This window comes from Macrobrachium nipponense, chromosome 1 (assembly GCF_015104395.2).
Source record: "Macrobrachium nipponense isolate FS-2020 chromosome 1, ASM1510439v2, whole genome shotgun sequence".
NCBI classification, from domain to species: Eukaryota; Metazoa; Arthropoda; class Malacostraca; order Decapoda; family Palaemonidae; genus Macrobrachium; species Macrobrachium nipponense.
Window position 1 is genome coordinate 151,785,761 of NC_087200.1, and position 24,242 is coordinate 151,810,002.

At 41.5% G+C, this 24,242-nt stretch overlaps 1 protein-coding gene across 1 annotated transcript in view; it reads right to left on the minus strand.

Moving 5' to 3' along the window:
• Window positions 1-24,242, minus strand: part of LOC135219761 (two pore channel protein 1-like) — a gene marked incomplete in the record, with an annotated part of 767,111 nt that overhangs the window by 589,954 nt on the left and 152,915 nt on the right. Inside the window, 1 exon segment of the mRNA XM_064256806.1 lies at window positions 5,799-5,927. Coding sequence (XP_064112876.1) covers window positions 5,799-5,927 — 129 coding nt within the window.

Sequence of the window (24,242 nt, forward strand, 5' to 3'; positions counted from 1 at the left end):
ATTTACTAGATCAAATCCAGGCTGAGGAGCAGCACCTAAAATCTTTGTATGTATTAAGTCCAGTCAATTTTGAACCAGATCTTAAAACTAAGATCATAAAAACGTTATACAATGCCAGTCAAACCCCGCTCCTTCTCATCTACCGAATTGGTGCTTAGGTTACTGTAAAACAGCTAAAAACGTGTTTACCCAACTTGAAGGAGATACCATTACCAGTATTTAAAGGCAAAAAGAGAGAATTTGCTAACTTCAAAAAGCTGTTTGATGTTCACGTGCATCGACGCACAGACTTGCACAATGTAACAAAGTTTACTTATCTACTCGGATCTCTAGCGGAGGAGCCGCTCAAGGTAGTTCTGGCCTTAAGTGTAACTGCAGTCAACTATACTGTGGCTCTCGACTTGTTAAACAAGTACTATGGAAACCAGTATCAGACGCTGGAAGCATCGCATAGGTGATTAGCCAATATCTTCGTACCCATGTATAGTGATATCAAGTTGAAGAGTTTTCGTATCGAGCTCACTGTTCTTATCAAACAAATCTAACGTCTCAGCAGATCCACATTGGATCAGGGAATGCTGCTTAGACTAATCAATCAAAAATTATCACAAGGTCAGGTATATCAACGAGTCGTAGACTTTCTCCGAAAGTGCGATTACAATCTGACTGAACTGTTTGAAGCCTTGGATTTCCTCATACAAAGTATAGAGGATGATGCACTCCAGAGGAGAAAACTTTCCTAAATCATTGCGATCAAAGGCAATGGAAACCAACACCCCCCCGCATGGTCTCTTGTCCCTTTTGCAACGGAAATAATTCTGCATTTAACTGTTCAAAGTATACGAAAGCGGTGGCGAGAAAGCGCCAACTAGTTCTATCGCAAAGATGTTTCAATTGCTTCACTTTTGGCCACAGTAGTAAACAGTGCAGTAGTAAACGTAACTGTAAATTGTGATGGATACCATCACAGTTTGATTTGTGAAAGAGACAGTCGTAAATCCTGGTCTAGTGCACCTTCGGCATCCAGTGCAAGTTTCTAGTCATCTGCAAAACCTTCTCCACATGTAGTTTCTCAACCCCTTTAAAGTCAGGGGCAGAGTCATAACGTAAATCAAAGAAACCCATCGAAAGACAAAAATTAAAAACCTAAAATGGTGAAAAATAACCCACACAGAACTGGATCGAGCTTCACAAATGATGGTCAACAATGGTTACTCCTACAAGCTGATCAACAGGGAAATAAGAACAGCTTTGAACAAGTGGTACATGGAGGGCTATGAGAACGCAGAGAATCCCCCCTCCGAGGATGTTCACCTTTCCTACAGGTCCTTCATGCATCACGGATACAAAGAAGAAGGGAAGAGGCTCTCTCTTATAATCTATTATTATAAGACCAGAAGGACAAGAGACCTGGTTATGAGGAAAAATCCCACCCAACCTGCAGGAGACCCCCTGAAGCAGAAAAACGTCGTCTCCCGGTACACATGCCCTATCCAAGGATGTCCTTGACTCTATATTGGAATGACGATGTTACGAGTGTCCATCATGACCCGCAGGCACACTGTCCAGGTCTGCTATCTTAATGAAGTAAAGTATCTTGGATCTTATGCCGTCCTTGGAGACGTTGACACCTGTAGTACGACGAAAGAGTTGGCCCCCTTTCCAAGCCACAGTGGCTTGGAGGTATGCTTGAAGACGGGATACAGGGCGTAAAGTGGTGTCTTGTGGAAGCGACGGGATCCGCCAGGGACCCCAGCGTTTGGTGGGGAGCTCATTCTTCGCGAGGAATGGATAAAGAGTAGCTTACCCAGAATCCGGAATCTGGACGTGACTGGGATCACGAAAAAAGGCCACTATCGTAGAAACGTGAGCACTGGAAGCCATTGCGAGCAGAAACAAGGTCTTCCTTGTCAACAACTCCAGGTCTACTGCATGATTAGAGATATTTGAAGCCAGTTGGAGAACCTTGGACAAAGACCAAGTGATCGGCTTGGGTGGTTTAGCAGGGTTAAGTTGAGCGCAGGCCTTTGGGACCTTAGATAGAAGGCCATCATTAAAATTAATATTGAAACCATAGAATATCGGCCTATTGAGGGCTGACTTACAGGTGTTGATGGTACCAGGTGCTAAACCTTGGTCATGCAGAGATTTAAAAAAGGAGATGCAGAAGTCCTACGTGATGGCAGATGGATTCTGCTCACGGACGAAGGATGAAAACTTCTTCCAGGAAGAATTATATTGATTCTTAGTGCCCTTTGCCTTGTAGGACTCCAAGAAATCTATGTTAGCTTTCTGGACACCGAAGCATCTGTGGACTGTGATTCGAGAAAATCATCAAATGAAGATTGCTCGTTAGCCAGGATGAAGCAGAGACAGTCTTCTTCTGGACTTCCTGAGTGAGAACTGGAGCCAGGAGTCAAATCAGACATAGGCTGAGTTCCAGTGTCAGAGAAAACCAGTTGCTCTTCGGCCACTTCAGGGCTATGATGGCAGCTACACCCTGGAAGGACTGAAGTTTGTGAAGTACCTTGAGAAGAAGGTTAACTGGAGGAAGCAGGTAAATCCTGTCCCATTGATTCCAGTCGAGAGTCATCGCGTCCATCCCCACAGCCCGAGGGTCTAGGACCGGGGAGACATATCGGGGAAGCTTGTGGTTCTTTGTCGTTGGAAACAGATCCACCTAGAGATCTGGGACTTTGTCCAGCACAAAAGAGAATGATGCATTGTCTAGAGCCCATTCCGATTCGAGGGGTGCTGCTCTCGACAGAGAGTCTGCTATCACGTTCTTGACCCCTGCTAGATGAGTCTCAGAGAAATGCTACTTCCTGTGTCTGGCCAGTAAGAAGATGGCCATCATGACATGATTGATTGGGCGTGACTTGGAGCCCCGTCGGTTGATGCAGTTCACTATGACATTGCTGTCCAGCACCAAACGGACATGCGAGCTCCTCTTGGGTTTCAGCCGTTTGAGGGATAGAAAAATCTTGGGCTTCAGCCGTTTGAGGGATAGAAAAATGGCCATCACTTCCAAGATGTTGATCTAGAAGCTCTGAAACTTTGTCTACCAATTTCCCTGCACTTGTTGGGAGGGGGAGTGGCCCCCTCAACCTGTCAAGATGCGTCTATGTGAATGACCACCGACAGGGGAGGATGAACGAGAGGGATCGACTTTGAGAGGCTTTGGGATGAGGTCCAGGATCTCAATTGTTTGCGCAACAAGTCGGTTGTGACTGCGTGCTGATCTCTTAAGCATTTGGTGGCTTTGCGATGCCAGACTCGATTGATGTCCTAGAGTCTGGCTTTGAGCAAGGGGTCCGTGATGGAGGCGAACTGGAGGGAGCCTAGCACTCTCTCATGCATTCGTCTGGTAGTCACCTTCTGTTTGGCCTAGACTGGAACTTGGTAGACCACTGTCTGTCTTTGTTATTTCCCGACGCTTGGACAGGGGGGGGGAAGAGACAGACGGTGGTCTACCAAGTTCCAGTCTAGGCCAAGCCACTGGAAGGATTGGGATGGAGTCAGACGAGATTTCTTGAAGTTTATTTGAAATCCCAGAGACTGGAGAAAGGCCATGGTGTCCTTGGCCATCTGGAGACAACCTTCCTGGCTGGATGCCCAGACTATCAAGTCGTCCAGATAGGCTGCCACCTGAATTCCCCGACTCCATAGGACCTGAATGATGGTATCCGCTAGTTTGGTAAAGATCTGTGGATCTATATTGAGCCCGAAGGGCATAGCTCTGAATACGTAAGCCTTTGCCTTGAGTCTGAAACCAAGGTAGGGGGTGAAGCGACGAGACATCAGCAAATGCCAGTAAGCGTTGGTAAGATCTATGGAGATAGTGTATGCCCCAAGGGGTAGTAGGGTTTGTATTTGTGAAATACTTAGCATCTGGAACCTGTCGCACTGAATGAAGTAGTTGAGCTTTGACAGATCCAGAATGACCCTCTTCTCGTCCGAGCCTTTCTTGGGAACACAGAAGAGACGGCTTTGAATTGCAGGGACTTGGCTGGGCGGATGATTTGTCTGGCCACTACACTGAATGCCCAGTCACTGAATGCCCACTGATGTTTGAAAAAGACTAGGCGACCCCCTACTGGAAGAATCAATATAATTCTTCCTGGAAGAAGTTTTCATCCTTCGTCCGTGAGCAGAATCCATCTGCCATCACGTAGGACTTCTGCATCTCCTTTTTTAAATCTCTGCATGACCAAGGTTTAGCACCTGGTACCATCAACACCTGTAAGTCAGCCCTCAATAGGCCGATATTCTATGGTTTCAATATTAATTTTAATGATGGCCTTCTATCTAAGGTCCCAAAGGCCTGCGCTCAACTTAACCCTGCTAAACCACCCAAGCCGATCACTTGGTCTTTGTCCAAGGTTCTCCAACTGGCTTCAAATATCTCTAATCATGCAGTAGACCTGGAGTTGTTGACAAGGAAGACCTTGTTTCTGCTCGCAATGGCTTCCAGTGCTCGCGTTTCTGAGATAGTGGCCTTTTTTCGTGATCCCAGTCACGTCCAGATTCCGGATTCTGGGTAAGCTACTCTTTATCCATTCCTCGCGAAGAATGAGCTCCCCACCAAACGCTGGGGTCCCTGGCGGATCCCGTCGCTTCCACAAGACACCACTTTACGCCCTGTATCCCGTCTTCAAGCATACCTCCAAGCCACTGTGGCTTGGAAAGGGGGCCAACTCTTTCGTCGTACTACAGGTGTCAACGTCTCCAAGGACGGCGTAAGATCCAAGATACTTTACTTCATTAAGATAGCAGACCTGGACAGTGTGCCTGCGGGTCATGATGTTAGGAAAGTTGCTTCTTCAATCAATTTCTTCCAACACATGGATTTTAAGGACCTTAAGGGCTATACAGGCTGGTAGTCCCCTAATATATTCTTCAGGCACTACTGTAAGCGGATCCAAGAAGTTAAGCACCATCTTGTCGCTGCAGGGAAGGTTATTTCCCCCTCAGTCTTAACTATGTTCCATCTCTCATTCCATTGCCATATTCTGTACTATTATCTCCTTTTATTAAAGGTTTTGTAATTTGCCTGGCCGAATATGGTCAGTAATTGTTACTTTGTTAAAGTGATTATTGGCTGACAAGTGTTACTGTCATGGAATGTTAAATTTAATACTGAATTTTGTAATGAAATCCTATAAATGTTATTTGGTGTTTTCTTCCTGCTTGTCCTGCTGTTGTGTATCAATTATTTATCCCTATTATAATTGTATTGCGCACCACCTTGAGTGTTATCTAATTTAATGGTTAAAAGGGACCAAGTTTCCCTTCTTTACCCTTGAGACGGTCTGTCCTTAACCTCGTCCTTTTATGTATAAGGAGCTCACTCTACCCACTCTTGGTTGGTTCACAGACTTTCGACTCTGGCTTTGCCTGAGGTTCTAGTATGGTCAAACCGCTTACAGACGAATTTAGTCTTTCTCTGGTACACTTTCTCTGGTACACTTTCATCAGGACGACACAGCCCGAGCCCAAAAAACAAATTCTGACGTAAGAAAAATCTATTTTTGGGTGAGGTAGCTGTGTTGTCCTGATGAACCCATTGATTTTATCAGTTATATATATAGTATGGAACTTAAAAAAATATCTTTCATGTGGAAATGACTGAAACTTTCATTCAATATTTATTTTTCATATAGTAATTAGTCAAAAAGGAGTGTACGGATAATTGAGGGCTTGTTCACATATGAACACTTGACGACAATAATCACATTTCAATCCCCTAACAAAGCCATGCACATACGTATATACTTAGTGGGTGGAAGAAAACCTACCTTGACCATGGATCTCTTGTGCCTAATGAAGGTACGGAAACCAAGCCATCTCAACTGCATAACAATCGATATACCCAGTAAAAAGAGACCAAACAGTTCAATGGAGGCATGGACTCCTACAGGGACATTCTGAAGATCAAAAAAATACCATTGTTATTCATTGCTTGCACATTTTAAAGAATTATGCTAGACAGTCTGACCTCTTAAATCCAATATTCCATGGTCCAAGAACTCCCATGATCCATAAATTTTTTAATCACCGGGTATGAGGGCTGTGATACACATCATTTCAGTTTCTGGGTTTCTTGGATTTTGGAACTGAAGCTCTCTATAAATACATAAGCACAGTTTATTTCCAACAAAAACATTCTGTGAAACTAAAACTAAAAAAAGAAAGTATGCAGCATACAAAAGAACCATAATTTGCACATGTACTATACAGTGGTACCTCAATATATGAAAGGCTCAACTTACGAAAAACTAGAGATACGAAAGCAAATACGAAGATTTTTTTGGCTCTACATACGAAAATAGTTCAAGTTACGAAAGGTTGTTGCTGTAAAGTCCCCAGATTCGCCCGGACCAAAGAGAACAATTTTAAAACTTGCGCGCCGCCAACTGAGTAAACTCGCCACCATCCTCCCGCTCTCCCATTGGTTCCTGATGCTAGTCACCCCATAAGATCCTGCTCTCCTATTGGTCAGCATCTACCCCTTGTGCTCTATGTATTCTATTGGTAAAAGGATGCTGTAAATTAAAAAACTTATTCATGCAATACATTTAATAAAAAAAATATTAGGTAAAGATAGAATAAAGAATAGAAATGAATGGTTATTATACTGTTTGGTAGTTTCAGTAGTTGAAGAGAGATAATGAAAATTTATGGCTTACTGTGTGCTAGGAAAAGTGATTGCTTGGCGATCGTTCGGTACTCATAAGTGCTGAATGTAAACAGAAGTTTGGGAGCTTTTCTTTTTTTTATTGTTTATTATAGTTAATGGTTACTTATTTGAAATGAGTACATGCAATACATTTAATTTTAAAAATTGTGAATTAGATATCATAAAATTTAAAATAAATCAGACTGCTATCATCGAAGCCAACAAATACGTATTTTCTAGAATTCTTCTTCTGTTTTAATACTACGTATATGTTTCAATATAGCTGTCAGTAACTCGGTATCTCCATTAGGTAAAGATAGAATAAAGAATAGAAATGAATGGTTATTATACTGTTTGGTAGTTTCATTAGTTGAAGAGAGATACGAAGGAAAATTTATGGCTTACTGTGTGCTAAGAAAAGTGATTGCTTGGCGATCGTTCGGTACTCGTAAGAGCTGAATGTAAACAAACGGTTGGAAGGTTTTTTTTTTGTTTGTTTGTGTATTATAGTTAATGATTAATTAATAATTATTTGAAATGAGTACATACTGATTATTTATACATTTCATTGGCATATTCTAAGCTTTTAGCTTCTTAGGTTTAGATGTCAGAATCATAGACTAGGCTACAGTAGCAACTGCTAACATAGGCTAGGCTTATTGCTAAGGGACATATGCTAAAGTCCTAATATATGCAGTAAAATTGGGGTTGAACATTACATGCAGTTGAATATTACTTTAAGTATGTACAGTATTTTGCCTTTTTGGAGTCATATTTCTTCCGTCGGATCAGCGTCGTAACCCTAGAACATGTGTTGTATAATTTACTGGGGTATTTTTGTAGAGCTTGGAATGGATTAGGCATTTTACATGTAAAATGCGGTTTAAGATACGAAAAACTCATGATACGAAGGCCACCTCGGAATGGATTAATTTCGTATCTCGAGGTACCACTGTATAAAGTACGTATTTGTACATCACCCGATCTCATGTATAGAGCGAGATGCATGATCAGTAGATTACACTAGGATAAGCCTTCTATGTCTGTCTCAGTTTTGGTAGAGATCACTAATAATGCAGATCTGATTTAGCTTTTAACTAATAAATAGACCTAACTGTGAATCTTCATACATTAAATCAAGCTCTTACAACCAACATCAAGTACTGACATAATAGTATAGAGAAAAAGCTGTTTGCCGATGTCAGACAGGTTGCATCAACAGTTGAAATTTTCTCATTTTCAATGGTGACTTTCATAAATAAAAAATAAAGAATCTTTATTCATCCTTCACGCAATCGAAAGGATAATGCTATGAAAGTATATCACTAAATTTATGGTTGTAGCTGTGGCTGAGAACATGAATAATGTTCATGCCAGCTTTGATAATTCATGGAAAAATCAGATCTAAGAAATGCACTTAATTTAGCAGCTAATGGCTGGAATGACGTTGGTAAAATGGAATCAGCTAATGATTTTATGAATGTGAACAGTTGAAGATGCAAATGGCACCTGATCACTATTCATAAATTATAATATTATAATAATAATATGACAATAATGCATAAAGTACAATTGTAATGAATATTACATGATAGAAGTAATGTGGGAACAGGTCAGGGGTTAAACAGGAAAGTCTGCCCAAAAACCACAGTCCAGGATGTGTGTGAGCGTGTGAAGCTTACCTAAGCAACTGTATGAAAAAACATCAACAAACTACATACCTGGGAACCGACTTCGGCTCTCACTAGAACTTGAAGGATGATGTGTCTTAACCTAGATAAGTAAATTCGTTCGTATACCTGTATCTTTGATTAGGTTTGCTTGCCTATGATTTGTAAATGAATTGTAACCCAGACTTCCTCTCCAGCCCCTGTCTCATACACACATTCAATAGCACTTCTCTGCAAGCTATCTCAAGATGTAATCTTTGAACAATACATTATATTTTTCTACTCTGTGTTTCCACGACTTAACCTCTACCCATGCAAGAATATGAATATCAAATTCACAGAATATCTTCGCAGTTCAACGGAGGAAGAAAGAGACTGAGAGAGAGAGATCACAAGAAACTAAAATTTGAAGCTGATGAGGGAATATCGACAGAAGCAAAATTTAAACTTTATCATATGACGGAATCTTTCTACGATGTCGGAACGGAAGAATCTACAAACAGTCAAAAACATTGGCATCGTGTCTCAGGCAGCGGCATTAAAGCACCACGAGACTTCAGCTAATCGTACGGAGTTGACCTTGGAGCAAGTGCATCTTTATTAAAATATATTAGCCTTCATGGATGGCGTGGAACTTCGAGAACTTCCACCGTACATGATTTCCGCAGAGCATCACCGACATACCAAATGGAATGGAAAACAGATGTTTTACAAACAAACAAACCACAAGAATTTTCAATCTGTGTCAATCGGAAGCATGACGGGAGCCAGCTGATCCATGACGTCATAAAACAAGAATGGGATTCTCCCATATATACCAGCTAAGTAAACCTTTATTCATTCGGTGTGTAACATTAGTGTCCAAGTATTCTACCCAGGTCACGAGTTCGCTATTCTGGGTGAGCTACGAGATATTTAATCTTACTTTTCTTGCAGGAATATACCTATCATTTTTGTTAACCGTTCCCGCAGGATTTCATTTTTGTCATTCATGCAAACCCTTCTTTTTCAGAGGTTTCATCGAAATATTTTATCATATCTTATGTGCCTAACTTTATCATTTTGGGGGACACATTAATATTTTTGTGCCACATTGTGTTTAAATAGCATATGCGTTTACGCAGTGGACATGTACTCTTATAGGTAATTTGATAGGGTTGCAAATAGGCATAGTGGTAATAAGAAATTGCAGGCAAAGATGCGACCGCAGTTCCCTCGGGGGCATCTGCACTGGTTTCACCCAGTAACCCGGTAGTCACTTTAGTTAATGCTAGATCTGCAATTGTTCCTTTCCAAGGCCGCATTAATGGGTTTTTGCCTCAAGGGGTAGAATCATGGATTTCATCCGTGGTTGCTCATTTGAAAGCTAAATGCATCACTTTGCCATCCCTACAGCTACGGGAAGCTAAAAGCTTCATTGACTTTGCAAAAGGGGGTGCTGGGTCCTACCTTAGAGGCGTTTCCTTTCAGGAGGCAGACATGGGATGAATTTAAAGTTGAACTGCGCTCAGTATATGGTAATGAGGAAGCCTTGGACGAGGTTTTAGCTTTAAGGAACATTTTTAATCTGGTCTTTATGACTCACCTAAGATTGGTTGATAGAGCAGCACTTATTGCAGACCGTCTGAATATCTGGACCAATTGAATACATCTAATTGGGTTAGTGGCAAAGATATGGCTGTAAAGGATTTTATAAGGCTCATATACTTAACTTTCATAACAACTATGTTGCCAGAAACCTTGGTACGGTGTTTTGAGGAAGAGCTAACGTCAGATAGTACAGAACTTGATATCTACAAACAAATGAAAAAAAATTAAGTATATCTTAGTTTAACCAGACCACTGAGCTGATTAAAAGCTCTCCTAGGGCTGGCCTGAAGGATTAGATATTTTTATGCGGCTAGGAACCATTTGGTTACATAGCAACGGGACTTACAGCTTATTGTGGGATCTGAACCACATTACATCGAGAAATGAATTCCTCTGATTTCGCATTGGCCGAGCTGAGAATCGAACTCGGACCACCAGATTGGTAGCTGAGCACGAAGTCCACTAGTCCAATGGGAAACCACAAACAAATGAAGAAACATATGTCTAAATGTGCAGATTTAGATCCCTCACTTGTCCAGGTTTTTGCAAAGAATGAAAACAAACCACAGCAGGTAAACGTAGTTAATAGTAACACAGCCGGGTTAACTTGTTTCACCTGCAAACGCACGGGGCATATGATTGCTGATTGCCGTACGCATATTTGCTCCCTTCATAATAGCTCAAGTCATGCATACGCTCATTGTTTTTCTCGCAACCAGGCGCAGAGTAATGCTAAAAATACACAGCACGTGGCAAATGATAAGGATAAGAAACATCCACATAATCACAAAAAGAAACAAGCGAACACTAACTCTGCGCAGAATCAGAAACAAGCAAATCGGGCTTCAGGGAACTTGGTTCCTAACCCATCTAGCCAAAACAATCAGTCAGTCAAATTTTCCGAGCGTCCAAAGCAAAGCAAATACCCCGTAAATAACTCCAGCGGGGGGGAGAGTGATGTTGGGTCATCTGTATCAACTCCTTTGAATTAAAAAAATAAATCTAATCATCTAAAAGACTTATGTGAAACAGAATTTTCATATAAATCACACGAACGTATCCAAAAAATCAATGCAGGATCCCGTAGATTTTCATAGAACTCGTGCTATAATCAGTAAAGGTGAATTACGCCCTACTTTACACGCCGTAAATCTAGAATATAAGCCTTTTACATTGTTTTTTTATTCCTGTCGTCCACGTTATATCATGGACTTGCAGACTCACCACTTGTTGTTTTCGAACTTCCCTATTGAGAGGTCCGGAGTACGACTTTCGGGAATCAGCAATAACGAACTATAAGTGTTGTAGGCATAACTCAGATTCAGTACAAGGTGGGTAAGCGCACGCTAACCAATACGTTTATACAGGCAGTCCCCGGGTTACGACGGTGTCGGCTTACGACGTTCCGAGGTTACAACGCTTGTCAATAGACGTTATTTCCAGGGTTATGACGCATGTTCCTGGGTTACGACGCATGTTCCAGGGGTACGACGCCTACAACGCTCATCTGGGAGATGAAATATGACACCAAAAATGCTAAACAATCAAAATTTGAAGGTTTTTTGATGAAAAATGCCATAAGAATGCAGTTTACATAGTCTTCAATGCACCCAAAGCATTAAAGTAAGGTTTTCTTAGGATTTTTGACGATGTTCCGGCTTACGACGATTTTCAGCTTACGACGCAACTCAAGAACGGAACCCCCGTCATAACCCGGGGACCGCCTATAGTTGTACAACACCTTGATATGTATCCAGTTGTAATCCATCCATGTGGATTCAAAATATTATCTTGGCTCCTGCCAAAAATGGCATGTTTATCAAAGGAAAAGTCTACAAATCTTCCAACACATTAAAGTCCGTTTTGGACAAAAAAGAGACAATCAAACAGTAACGTGTATTGAAGAACCAATCACCTGTCTCATGAACCATGACATTATTCAAGTTACCCAACAGAATTCTCGCACACCCGTATTGGCAGCTTGCACGCAATCTCTCGGGCCTAATGCACCCTCATATCTCTGTGTGTTAAGAAAACCTTGCCGGGATCTGAAATTTTAATCCTTCCAGACACTCTGAAAATTAATGGACTTTCCGTGACTCAAGCATTATACACTGTTGACTCACAGCATCAGGTTAACATTGAAGTCTGTAACCACTTGATACCGATCTAGTAATCAAACAAAATCAGCATATCGTAGATATGGAAGTGTATAAATACTCCATTCTTACCATTGCTGAAATTAATCATGCTCAACCCATTGTTGACGAATCCCTCTTACAATCTATCAAAAGTAAAATCGATAAAGACATTCAAGATGTGGGGATTCAGAAGAAATTTTTTGAATTTTTATCTAAATATCATGATGTTTTCTCCACTAGCGAGGGATCTCTAAGGAAAATGGATGTCACTGAACAACATATACGGTTAAAATATCAGAATGAAATCAATGATGAAGTAGAAAAGATGTTAAAAGAATGAGTCATTAAGAAATCGAATAGCCCTTATAACTTTCCTTTAATTGTTGTACCCAAAAAAGACCGAACTTGGCGAATTTGCGAAAATTTCCGTTGCTTAAACGAGGAAACAATTCCCGATTGTTTTCCGGTGCCATGTACTGACGACAGCTTATCCTTGTTAGGGCAGAATAGATATTTTACTAGCTTGGATTTACTTGAAGGCTTTCACCAGATACCCTTAGCTAAGGAGAGTACTCCATATACAGCCTTCAGCACAGCCAGGGGACACTACGAATTTTTGCGTACGCCTTTTGGCTTTCGTTGTGCCCAAATCACATTTACCAGAATGATTAACATAGTGTTTGGAGACTTACTGGGAGATACTCTTCATGCCTATATGGACGATCTTGTATTCTTTTCTCATACCTTAGAAGAACGTTTGCATAAACTTGAACTAGTGCTACAGAGATTAAGACAACACAATCTAAGAGTAAAAATATCTAAATGTGAGTTTTTTAAGACAGTTAGTCTATTTAGGTTTAACAGTATCTAGTCAAGGTCTTAAGGTAGTCCACGATAAGGTGTCGGCTATCCGAAAGTTTCTGGTACCTACTATCGTTAAGGGCATACAACAATTTCCGGGCTGCAGTGGTTACTATTGCAGGTTTGTGCGCAACTATTCAATCATAGCAGTTCCTTTAACTGATCTTACGAAGAAAGGCGTAGATTTTATATGGTCTGAAACACATCAACAGGCGTTCGATACCTTGAAAGAAAAATTGTGCAGTTCACCTATCTTAAAATTCCCTGATTTCAGTAAGGAATTCTTCATTGCAACTGATGCCTCAGACCAGGGGGTAGGAGGGGTACTGCTTCAGCAATATGATAAACAGTTTTTCCCAATAGCTTTTTATGCATGTAAACTGAAGCTTTCTGAAAGTAAATATGCTGTAATAAACAAGGAAGGGCTAGCTATCGTTAATTCACTAGTACATTTTAAGTGCATAATCTACAGCTATGCTGTTAAGGTCCTTACTGACCATAAGCCCCTCATCGACTTCTTCAAAGGCTTTAATCACAGTCCCAAAAGAACTCGGTGGCATGTGATCATTCAGGACTTTGGCGCAAAGATAGGATACTTACCTGGGAAAGCAAATATCGCTAACGCATTATCACCCAACCCCGCGCCAACATGCACGGAACCATTAGCTGAACTAGAAGATATCGCAACATCTGTACCCATTGTTAAAATAGTATCCGAACAAGAAAATTCATTAATCCAAACTATCGCGCACATTGACGACCCGGGTTGGAGCGCTGAACTGGTAGACTGGACAAAAGAAAGATCCGCAGTTAAGTAAAATAATATAAGTAAAATAATAGATGCTTTGAACGGAAATCCTAAAGAAAAAGAATATCTAAAGTATGCGCAGCAGAATTATATACGTAATCAAAGATAATATTCTGTGTAGGTCCATGACAAGGAAAACCCGAAGCACACCGCAGGTGATTAACGACCCCAGGTAGTAGTACCAATCTCTCTTATACCAATCATCCTAAACTGGTTGCATTCCAATCCCTTACATGGTCATCCCAGGTTCTCTATCATGTCACAGAAAGCCAAATCACTATTCTATTGGTCTACAATGCGTACAGATATAAAAAAACACATAGCTAACTGTCACATTTGCCACGAAAACAAAGGGCACACTAAGACACCTGTCAGTCTGGGGGCCTACCCTGTGCCAAACCAACCCCTTGAAAGAGTACACTTAGATTTATTAACAGGGTTTTACGCGTCTGACAGAGGAAATAAGCACCTTAAGTGTTAATCGATGCCTTGACCAGGTACACAGAATAAATACCACTGAAAACAAAAACCGCAATTGAATGTGCTAGGAAATTCTACGAATGCTACATCTGTAAACAGGGAATTCCACAAATGATAATCTCCAACTCTGGTGGAGAATTCAATATTCATTTTCTTAACTCGTGCGAATTCCTTTGCATTAAGAAAATCAATACCATGATTTATCACCCAGAATCAAATGGGTTAGTGGAAAGGGTAAATAGGAAGGTGTTAAATGTCCTACGAGTTACACTTGGGGGCATGGATCCCAATTGGGATATTGCCATCCCCGCGGTTCTAAGCACTCTTAACCATAGTTATCATATCTCTAGAAAAATGTCACTGCATGAAGCACTTTATGGCACACCCACTAGGACGCCTTTCCATATCATTACGCCCACAAACAATTTAACAAACCCCTTAAGGGATGTTATGAATGCAAGCATAAGCAGATATAATATAATTCATAAGAATCTAGAAACAGCTCAAATAATAATGAAAAGGAATCATGATAAAACCGCCAAACAAACAAAACCATATGCAGTAGGTGATCGAATCTATATACAAATATATGTGCGCAAGGGTTTGAACTATAAACTAACACCCAAATTTGAAGGACCGTTCAGTATCCTCGAAATACTAACGGCAAATAGGCTAAAGGTTCAGAATGTAGCACAGCCTACTGATGTACGAGCAGTGCTGCTGGCTCATGTTCTAAGCTAGTGGTAGGGGAATGATTGATTGTGGGTTTTCTGGCATCACAACTACCAGGGTCACCGATGCCGAATACTAAGTGTGATCTTTTAACTTTATTTAAAATCTTGTTTAATATATTATAAATTTTATTTTTTTAAAAGATACATGTAAATTTGATTTTTAAAAATAAAATAAATTTCTGATAAAAATAAGAATAAAATTCTGATCAAATAAAATTCTAGTAAAAAGAATTGTTAATTAATCTGAATAAATAACAATAAAACATCAAAAAAGGGGAAAAAAGTATATACTACTAAGACAGCACAGCTGTCAGATATATTTGAGAAGACCAGCTTCTTTGATAAGAGAGATAACGTTATTAACACACATGCTTTCTCCCTACAGTTTTGGCATGCTATAATTACCACCTGCTTCACTACTATAAGCTAAAAAACGATTCCTAAGTTCCACTAGACTGGGACACTCAACCAGCAAATGCCTAACAGTCAGCAGAACTAAGCAATCGTCACAGATGGGCTCATTCTCCCCATCCATCAGACAGCCGTGAGTTAAACGCGTATGGTCAATACACTTAAAAAATCATTGTAGATGCACGTGACTTCATAAATAAGCGAATACCACAAGAAAATAATAGTCAGAAATCCAAGCGCTTCCATCTTTACTCAGACATCGTCAAGGAGTTAATGAAGTACAATTGGAGATAAAGGTCTCAGGTACAAAACAAGATCAAGAATACCAGATGGTTAATTGTCAAAAGGGTAAAAATTAAAAGAGATAATCTAGGATTATCGGATATCACACGGTCACAAACCTAACCGAAACTACAAAGTATCTTTACAGTCCAAAACATGTAAAAACTGAATATATTAATTTTGTTGCTTATATTTATCTACAACTTTTTTCATAATCTCTCATATGTACGAATAATGCATTCGACATTTGCCCAGTTCTCACAGAATATTGATGTTGCTTGAGATGTTGTGAAAGAGATTTACCGGTCTGTCCGTAATAGTGGATAGTGGATAGTGCTACGACAGCGGCTTTGGGATATGGGTTAAGCTTTGGTGTATTTAATGGTAACCTGGACTGTGTCAACATCTCAAAATCCTTTTGTTATTTAGAAAAATTTAATCAAAACCTATGCCCTGATGATATCAATATTTGTAAAGGTATTGTGTATGGGGCTATGAGTAAACCTTCTCCCCCTTAATGTACCCATGAGATTTCTCCAGGCTTTTAAGAAAATTAGAGAAGATGAAACAGTGAAAGTGACAAAAGCAGATAAATCTAATGCAATGGTAATAATGAATAAAAGTGACTATATAAGTAAAATAATGACACTGCTAAATGATACTGATACTTACGTAATGAAACTGAGGTCTGACCCTACACAGACAGTGAACTCCCATTTTAATAAACAAATTAAATCCATTTTGAAGGGCTTTGACCATTTAATTAAACAGTTTACATCGCAATGCGCCTCCTACCTTATATGTATGGTTTAGTCAAGACACATAAAATCAATAACCCTATCAGACCAATCATTAGTTCAGTGGGCTCAGTTACGTATAATTTTTCTAAATGGCTTGTAAAAATTCTTACTCCTTTGGTAGGAAACATTTCTAACACGAATGTTAAAAACAATGTTGATTTTATAAACAAATTGAATAGTTTAAATTTTAATTTTGATTTTAATATGGTTAGTTTTGATGTTGTCTCTTTATTTACAAAAGTGCCTGTAGATGACTTACTTGAATATTTGGAGGAGGAATTAGAACGTCATGACATTCCCTTAAGTGTAGCAAACCTCATTAGTCTCATAAGGTTATGTATCAAAGATAGTAAATTTTGTTTTAATGGGGAATTTTTTGTACAAAAGTTTGGCATGGCTATGGGTAATCCCTTATCTCCTGTCCTTAGCAATATTTACATGGAATTTTTTGAGACAAAACACTTACTAAGAATTTTGCCCCAAAAAGGGATTTTGACGTAGGAAAAATCTATTTCTGGGTGATTGGCTCGTGTCGCCCTATGAAATATCCTTAAGATCATTATTTCTAGGTAAAATTAATCTAAAATTACCAGAGAAAAACAAAATTAAGAAAATGTCAGTAAAACTGACTCGCTCACTCTATAAAAGAAGTGTCGGTATGTGAATATAGGCGAGTGGGATCACTACCACGAGTCATTCACCATTTAGACCTTCCAACATAAAATCCCCACCAGAGAGAGCTGATACTAAAGGGTGATGCGGCCGCTACTACTACTACTACCGACGCCACGGACAGCAGCGCCCCTAGCGGTCATCCTTAATCTATGAACATCTTGTCCTGCAGGGTGGGTAAAAGAAAACAGGGTGGGTTTCATAGGGCGACACGAGCCAATCACCCAGAAATAGATTTTCCTACGTCAAAATCCCTTTTCTGGGCTCAGCTCGTGTCGGCCTATGAAATAGTACCAGAGAAACAGACAAGCTCCCGAATAAGGACAAATGAAACAACAAATAGTAAAAAACAAGATATTTACAAAATATACAAACACATTGTGTTCTACCCTAGCATAAAAAAATAAGGGTAGAAACACTGAAGTACATTATATGTACATAACGTGGATGTCCCTAGCAAAAAAATAAGGGACAATCCACCAATATGATTCTAGCGGCTAAGGCTAGAGTATTCCGAGTAGCATGGCAATAGGGTGAGGCATGTTGGACGAGGTAGGTAGAAAGGAGACCTGGATCTATACTACAACTACTATGCAGTATAAGGAGAAACAATGTTTCCCGCTGCTACTGCAGAAAATTTTAAAGATTCCAAGGACTTTAGGTAATGACGTTTAAAGACTGTCGGTGATTTCCATCCAGTATACTTTTTAAGATCCTCAAAGTTCATATGTTGGAAGTAATTAATTGAGGTGGCTACTCCTCTGATGTCATGTGCTTTTGGAAATGAATCAGGATTGGCTTGTTTAATGAAGTAAAGGATCTGTTGTCCTGATTCCTTTTACTGATAAAGTGCCACCTTTTTCTCTCATAAAGAGAGAACCTGAGGATCTTGAGGATGTACGAGATAGAAAGGCTCTTAAAGTTGATACTGGGAAGAGAGAAGGATCTTGCGGAAGTGGGATGACTTTCCAAGGAGCCCACCTTGCAAGGGGATCCTCATTTTTAGCTAAAAAGCTACGAACCGGGGAAAGTAGAACTTCTCCTGAGGGGAGGAATTCCACATGACCCGCATCTCTGGATAGAGCCGACAGTTCTGAAATTCTGGCTCCTGAAGCCAGGCTTAATAAAAATAACGTCTTTTTAAGAAGCATTATGAATGTGCAAGACGAGTTGTCAGTATCTGAGGCTAGTTTGAGGACATCATTTAAGAACCATGAAACTGCAGTAGGCCTTTGAGAAGGTCTAAGTCTAGCACAGGCTTTGGGAATAGACGTAAAGTAAGATTCTGTTAGGTCTATCTGGAAACCCAACTGAAAGATTTTCTTCAAAGCCGATTTATGAGTAGTAATAGTGCTAGCTGCTAAGCCTTTTTCAAACAAGGACCTGAAAAAAGGATATAGCTAAGTTAACTGTCATGGTTGTAGTGTTTGATTCTTTCAGGAAGGATGCTAATTTTTTAACAGCTGAGTCATATTGTCTAATAGTTGACTCTCTTTTATCTGATTCAAGGAAGAGGATGTTTTGTGGATCAATGTTAGCATAAAAGTTAGGGTCTGAAGAATTCCTGAGGAAGCGAACACAGTCCTCATTTGTACTGATTGCGACAGCTTGGGATTGGGAATCCGTTGAGGTCGGAGACCCAATTCCAGAAGCAGAGGATACCAGTTGCTTTTTGGCCAGTCTGGAGCAATCAGAGCTACTAGTCCCTTGAAAGTCCTCAGCTTGCTCAAGACTTTCAAAAGAAGATTCACTGGAGGAAAATTGATATTGTTATTATACAATAAAGTTTTATACATACTTACCTGGCAGATATATACTTAGCTATTTGACTCCGTCGTCCGACAGAAATTCGAATTTCGCGCACACGCTACCTGTAGGTCAGGTGATCTACTTACCTGCCGCTGGGTGGCAGGACTAGGAACCATTCCCATGTTCTATCATATTTTTTCTATACCGCCTGTCTCCTGAGGGGAGGTAGGGTGGGTATAATTTTGTATATATCTGCCAGGTAAGTATGTATAAAACTTTATTGTATAATAACAATATCATTTTTATACATTTAACTTACCTGTCAGATATATACTTAGCTGATTCACACCATTGGAGGTGGGACAGAGACAGCTAAATACAGATCAAACAGGAATCACAACTATCGTTGTAGGTAATAAATAAATAAATAAAACCTTGGTTCCTACCTGTTTAGACTGAAGACTTCATGAATACAATCCAGGAGTCTAGTCAGTCTCAAGAGCCTCAGCGAGATATTGATCTATGGCTAAGAGTTCTTGTGGTTCTGCCAAAGGGGTCTTACCCGCTTACTTGGTAGATCCTGGAAGGACTACGTCAATGGGTGCTTATCCACTTACTTGACAAGACCTATACAAGGAGCACAACATCGATCCCGATCACCTCAACCTATCCATGTTAGTTCTAAGATTGCAAGAAGTTATCCCCTAACCTCTTGCAAACAACCACAAACTCGAATCACAAACATTCGTACAGTAAAGTACAAAATAAAAATAAAATTTAAAAAAAATGTTTGTACAATCTAGCCAGTAAGACGTCTCTTGATTCCCCCACTGATCCAAACTAGGACGTCCGTGCGCCAGCGAGCATACTAATCAGCAGAAAAAACCAACAACTCGTCTCACAAGGTAGATCTATGTACTATAAAAAATTAGAACAAATACAAATTTTTCTAAGGATCGTTATGTGCTCCCAGCCCCAGCACTGTATCGGCTGATACAAAAGGACCCAGAGAGAAACACTTTTCATATGTTACTTTAACGTCCTTGAGATAGTGCGATGCGAACACTGAATTACACCTCCAGTAAGTCGCATCCACAATGTCTTTTAAAGACATGTTCTTCTGAAATGCTAATGAAGTGGCTACCGCTCTAACCTCATGAGCTTCACTCGGAGAGTTTCTGAAAGAGTCTTCAGTGCAGTCATTATGAGCATCCGTAATAATGCTCCTCACAAAAATGCTAATGCATTTTTTTTGACATGGGTCTACTAGGATCCCGAACTGCGCACCACAGGCTTTGTTTACATCCGTTTAGTTCATTCTTCTTCTTTAAATAGAACTTCAAAGCTCTAACTGGACATAAAGATCTTTCTAATTCCTCTCCTACTAGATTTGAAAGTCCTTTAACTTCAAAACTCTTTGGCCAGGGTTTTGAAGGGTTCTCGTTCTTGGCCAGAAACAGAGTCTGGAAAGAACAAATTGCCGCATCACTCTTAAATCCTACTCGAGAATCTAGAGCGTGTATTTCACTAATTCTCTTCGCAGTCGCTAACGACAACAAGAAAATACATTTTCTCGTTAGATCTCTAAACGATGCGTTGAGGAGGAGGTTCAAATCTACTAGATGATAGAAATCTCAAACTACATCTAGGTTCCAGTTAGGAGTGCGAGAGAAAAGGTTTTAGAGGTTTCAAAGATCTAATAAGATCGTGGAGGTCTTTATCTTCTGCAATTCTCAAACCTCTGTTTCGAAATACGGCAGAAAGCATACTTCGATAACCTTTAATGGTAGAAACTGATAATTTTGATTCTTCCCTAAGGAAAATCAAGAAATCAGCTATGTTGGTCACAGAGGTATCGGAAGAGGACAGTTTATTCTTCTTACACCATCTTCTAAAAACATCCCATTTTGATTGGTAGACCCGAATAGTTGAAGATCTCCGGGCTCTAGCAATTGCTTTTGAAGCTTTGCTTGAAAAGCCTCTCGCTCTGACAAGTCTTTCGATCGTCAAAAGGCAGTCAGAGCGAGAGCGTAGAGGTTTTGATGGTACCTCTCGAAATGGGGTTGTTTGAGAAGATCTCTCCTGTGTGGAAGAGATCTTGGGAAGTCCACTGTCCATTCCTGTACCTCTGTGAACCAATCTTGAGACGGCCAAAAGGGAGCGATGAGTGTTGAGTCCTCGTCCCTCTTGATGCCGCAAATTTTCTTAACACCACTCCTAACATTTGAAGGGGGGAAAGGCGTAGGCATCTAGCCTGACCAGTCCAGCAGCATGGCGTCCACCGCTATCGCTCTCGTCTTCCACTAAGGAGCAAAAGTTCTCTATCCTTCTGGATAGGTAGGTGGCGAATAGGTCTATATGTGGACTGCCCCACAGGGACCACAGAGCTTGACACACCTGAATGTGAAGGGTCCATTCTGTGGGGAGAACTTGGTTTAACCTGCTTAGCCTGTCTGCTCTGATGTTCTTCTCTCCTTTCACGAATCTTGTGAGAGAGTCACTTTCTTTTCTTTTGCCCAATACAACAGCTTTTTTTGTTATATGGAACAGAGAAAGAGAGTGAGTTCCCCCTTGTTTTCTTGATATAGGCCAACGCTGTGGTGTTGTCCGAGTTTGACCTGTACCACTTGACCTAACACCTCGTCTCGAAGGCTTTAAGAGCTGAAGAAAACGGCATAAAGTTCTTTGGGTTTATATGCCAGTCTAGCTGATCCTTCCTCATTGGCCTGATACTTCTTTTGTCCCTAGAGTCGCTCCCCATCCCTTCTCTGAAGCGTCTGATAACAAGATTAGGTTTGGGTTCCGAACTTCTAGAGACAAGCCCTCGTTCTTTTCTAAGGAAAAATCCACCACTTTCAGATGATTCTTTACCTCCAGAGGAATACTGAAAGTGTCTGAAAGTTGCCCGTTCTTCAACTCCAATTCTTCTTAGGAAGAACCGAAGAGGGCGAAGGTGGAGTCTTCCTAGCGAAATGAACTGTTCTAGTGAGGAAAGAGTTCCCAGAAGACTTAACCACTCCCTCACCGAACTAAGAAAAGGCGGTTGTAAAACCCCGGGGAGAAAGGATCTTGCACTAGCTCTAGCATTCTTGTCCCTCATCGACACCACCGTCTGAAGGAGAGTCTCGTTCAGTCCCAGGGTCCTTGTAACTCGTCGACAAATCCTTCGGAGATGTTGCCAAAGGAGGTCTGTCTACGAAGGGAATGAGTGGCCACCCCTTCTGTAGGACAGACAGTCCAGGGATCTGCTTCTCTTACGGACCAGGCATCCAGAAAAGATTGAAGTCTGGCCCCTACCTGTGCTTGGAGGACATGGCTGCTATTTGCCTCTTTTTAAAAGAGCAGAAGGAAGACCTCCCTCGCTTGTCGAAGGGCTTTCTCTTCGAAGTTGATCGAGTTGAAGGGGCTCCACGAAAGGGCACCACTGGAGTCCGAGCCAACCTTCTTCTGAGTCGTAACTGCAGGTCTACTTTTCTTTGTAGATTGTACAAGAAGGTCCTGCGTTAGCCCTTTTCCGACAAGGATCTCGAACATCCTTCACTAAAGATGAAGAAACAGATGTTCTGACAGAGGTGCGAATAATAGAGCGGACCTCTGAGAAGGAGAAACTCCTTTCGTCAGAAAGGAACTGTAAGAGATAAAACTTTTCTTTTTTTAAACATTCCAGATCCAAAAAGAGCCGCCAACTCACCAGAACCATCTTGCACAGCCACCTTATCCATGCAAGATAGGACACTGTGCAAAGTTTCTGGATCAAGAAAATCTGGCTCACTCGTCTTCTTAGCCAGCACCCCAAGAGACCAATCCAGAAGTTGAACACCTCTAAGACGTGAAAAATTCCCTTAAGGTGCTGATCTAATTCCGACATACTCCAGGACGCCTTGCTGAATTGAGAGACTGTCTTCTCACAGACTCTACAAGACTCGAGAAATCTGAATCTGCAGACGAGGGGAGCAATCATCCCATCGCCTCTTCTGTCTTATACCAAATGTCTCTTTCCCCGTCAGCTTGGAGGAGAGAGCAATAAACAGTTCTCAAAGTTCCTTTTTAGATAAAAGCCACGAATCTAAAGACTGGAAGGGCTTTCTTCATTGAGATCGCCGGCTTCATCTTTAAGAAAGCCGAGGATTTCGGGGTTTTTGTGCTCGAAAACAGAGATCTCGGCGAAGGAGGAGCTGCAGGACTAAGAGAATCCGCAAACTCCTCAAGAAGTAACGAGGCTAAAAACTTTATAATTGGAAAGTCCCTCGTTAGTTGAAACTTCTTCCTCAGAAATCTCTTCAAGTTCAAGGTTAGAAGGAGATTGCTCTTTCCTGAACGATTCTCTATAAAGAGAAGCCGCTCTAGGGGAAATGTTTCTAGTAAGGTGAAGGACTACGAACAATACCGTCCCCACAACTAGTGGAGGCCTCACGTCTAGAAGAAGTCTCGCGTCTGGGAGGCGTCACGCTTCTGGCTGGCGTCTTGCGACTTGCAGCGTCCTCGCGGTTACCTGGCGCCTCTCTCCTGGGAGGCGTCCACGGCCTCTGGTTGACGTCACGCGCCTTGGAGCGTCCTCGCGCCTCTCTCCTGAGAGGCGTCACGCTTCTAGTTGACGTCTCGCGCCTCGAAGCGCCTCAGCGCTTGCCTAGCGCCTCGCTCCTGGGAGGCGTCATGCTTCTGGCTGGCGTCACCCGCTTTGGAGCGTCCTCGCGCTTGCCTGGCGACTCTCTCCTGAGAGGCGTCACGCTTTTAGTTGACGTCTTGCGCCTCGAAGCGTCCTGGCGCTTGCCTGGCGCCTCGCTCCTGGGAGGCGTCATGCTACTGGCTGGCGTCACCCCGCTTTGGAGCGTCCTCGCGCTTGCCTGGCGACTCTCCTAGAGGCGTCACGCTTCTTGTTGACGTCTCGCGCCTCGTAGCGTCCTGGCGCTTGCCTGGCGCCTCGCTCCTGGGAGGCGTCCTGCTTCTGGTTGGCGTCACGCGCCTATCTCGAAGCTCGCGTCTTCTTGGCGCCTCGATGCACACTGGCGTCTCGCGTCTGGTTGACGTCTCGCGCCTGGAATGCTCGACGCGCCTGACTGGCGACTCGCGTCTGTAAAGCGCTTCGCGCCTGGCTGGCGCTTCAAGCCTGGCTGACGTTTCGCGTCTAGAAAACTCGACGCTCTTGTCTGGCGTCTCGTGCCTGGAAGGCTCTACGCGTTTCGTTGGCGTCTTGCGTTTGACAGGAGAACGGATCCTGCTCGCCTATGCAAGGCTGATGAATCCGATTCCAAATCAGAGGAAGACAAATTTCTATGGCGAGTCTGAACCCTCGATAGCCTAGACTTCTTAATAGGCAGGAAATCGTCTTTCCTTCTGGGAGGGTCTTTTGACAGAACTCCCACAA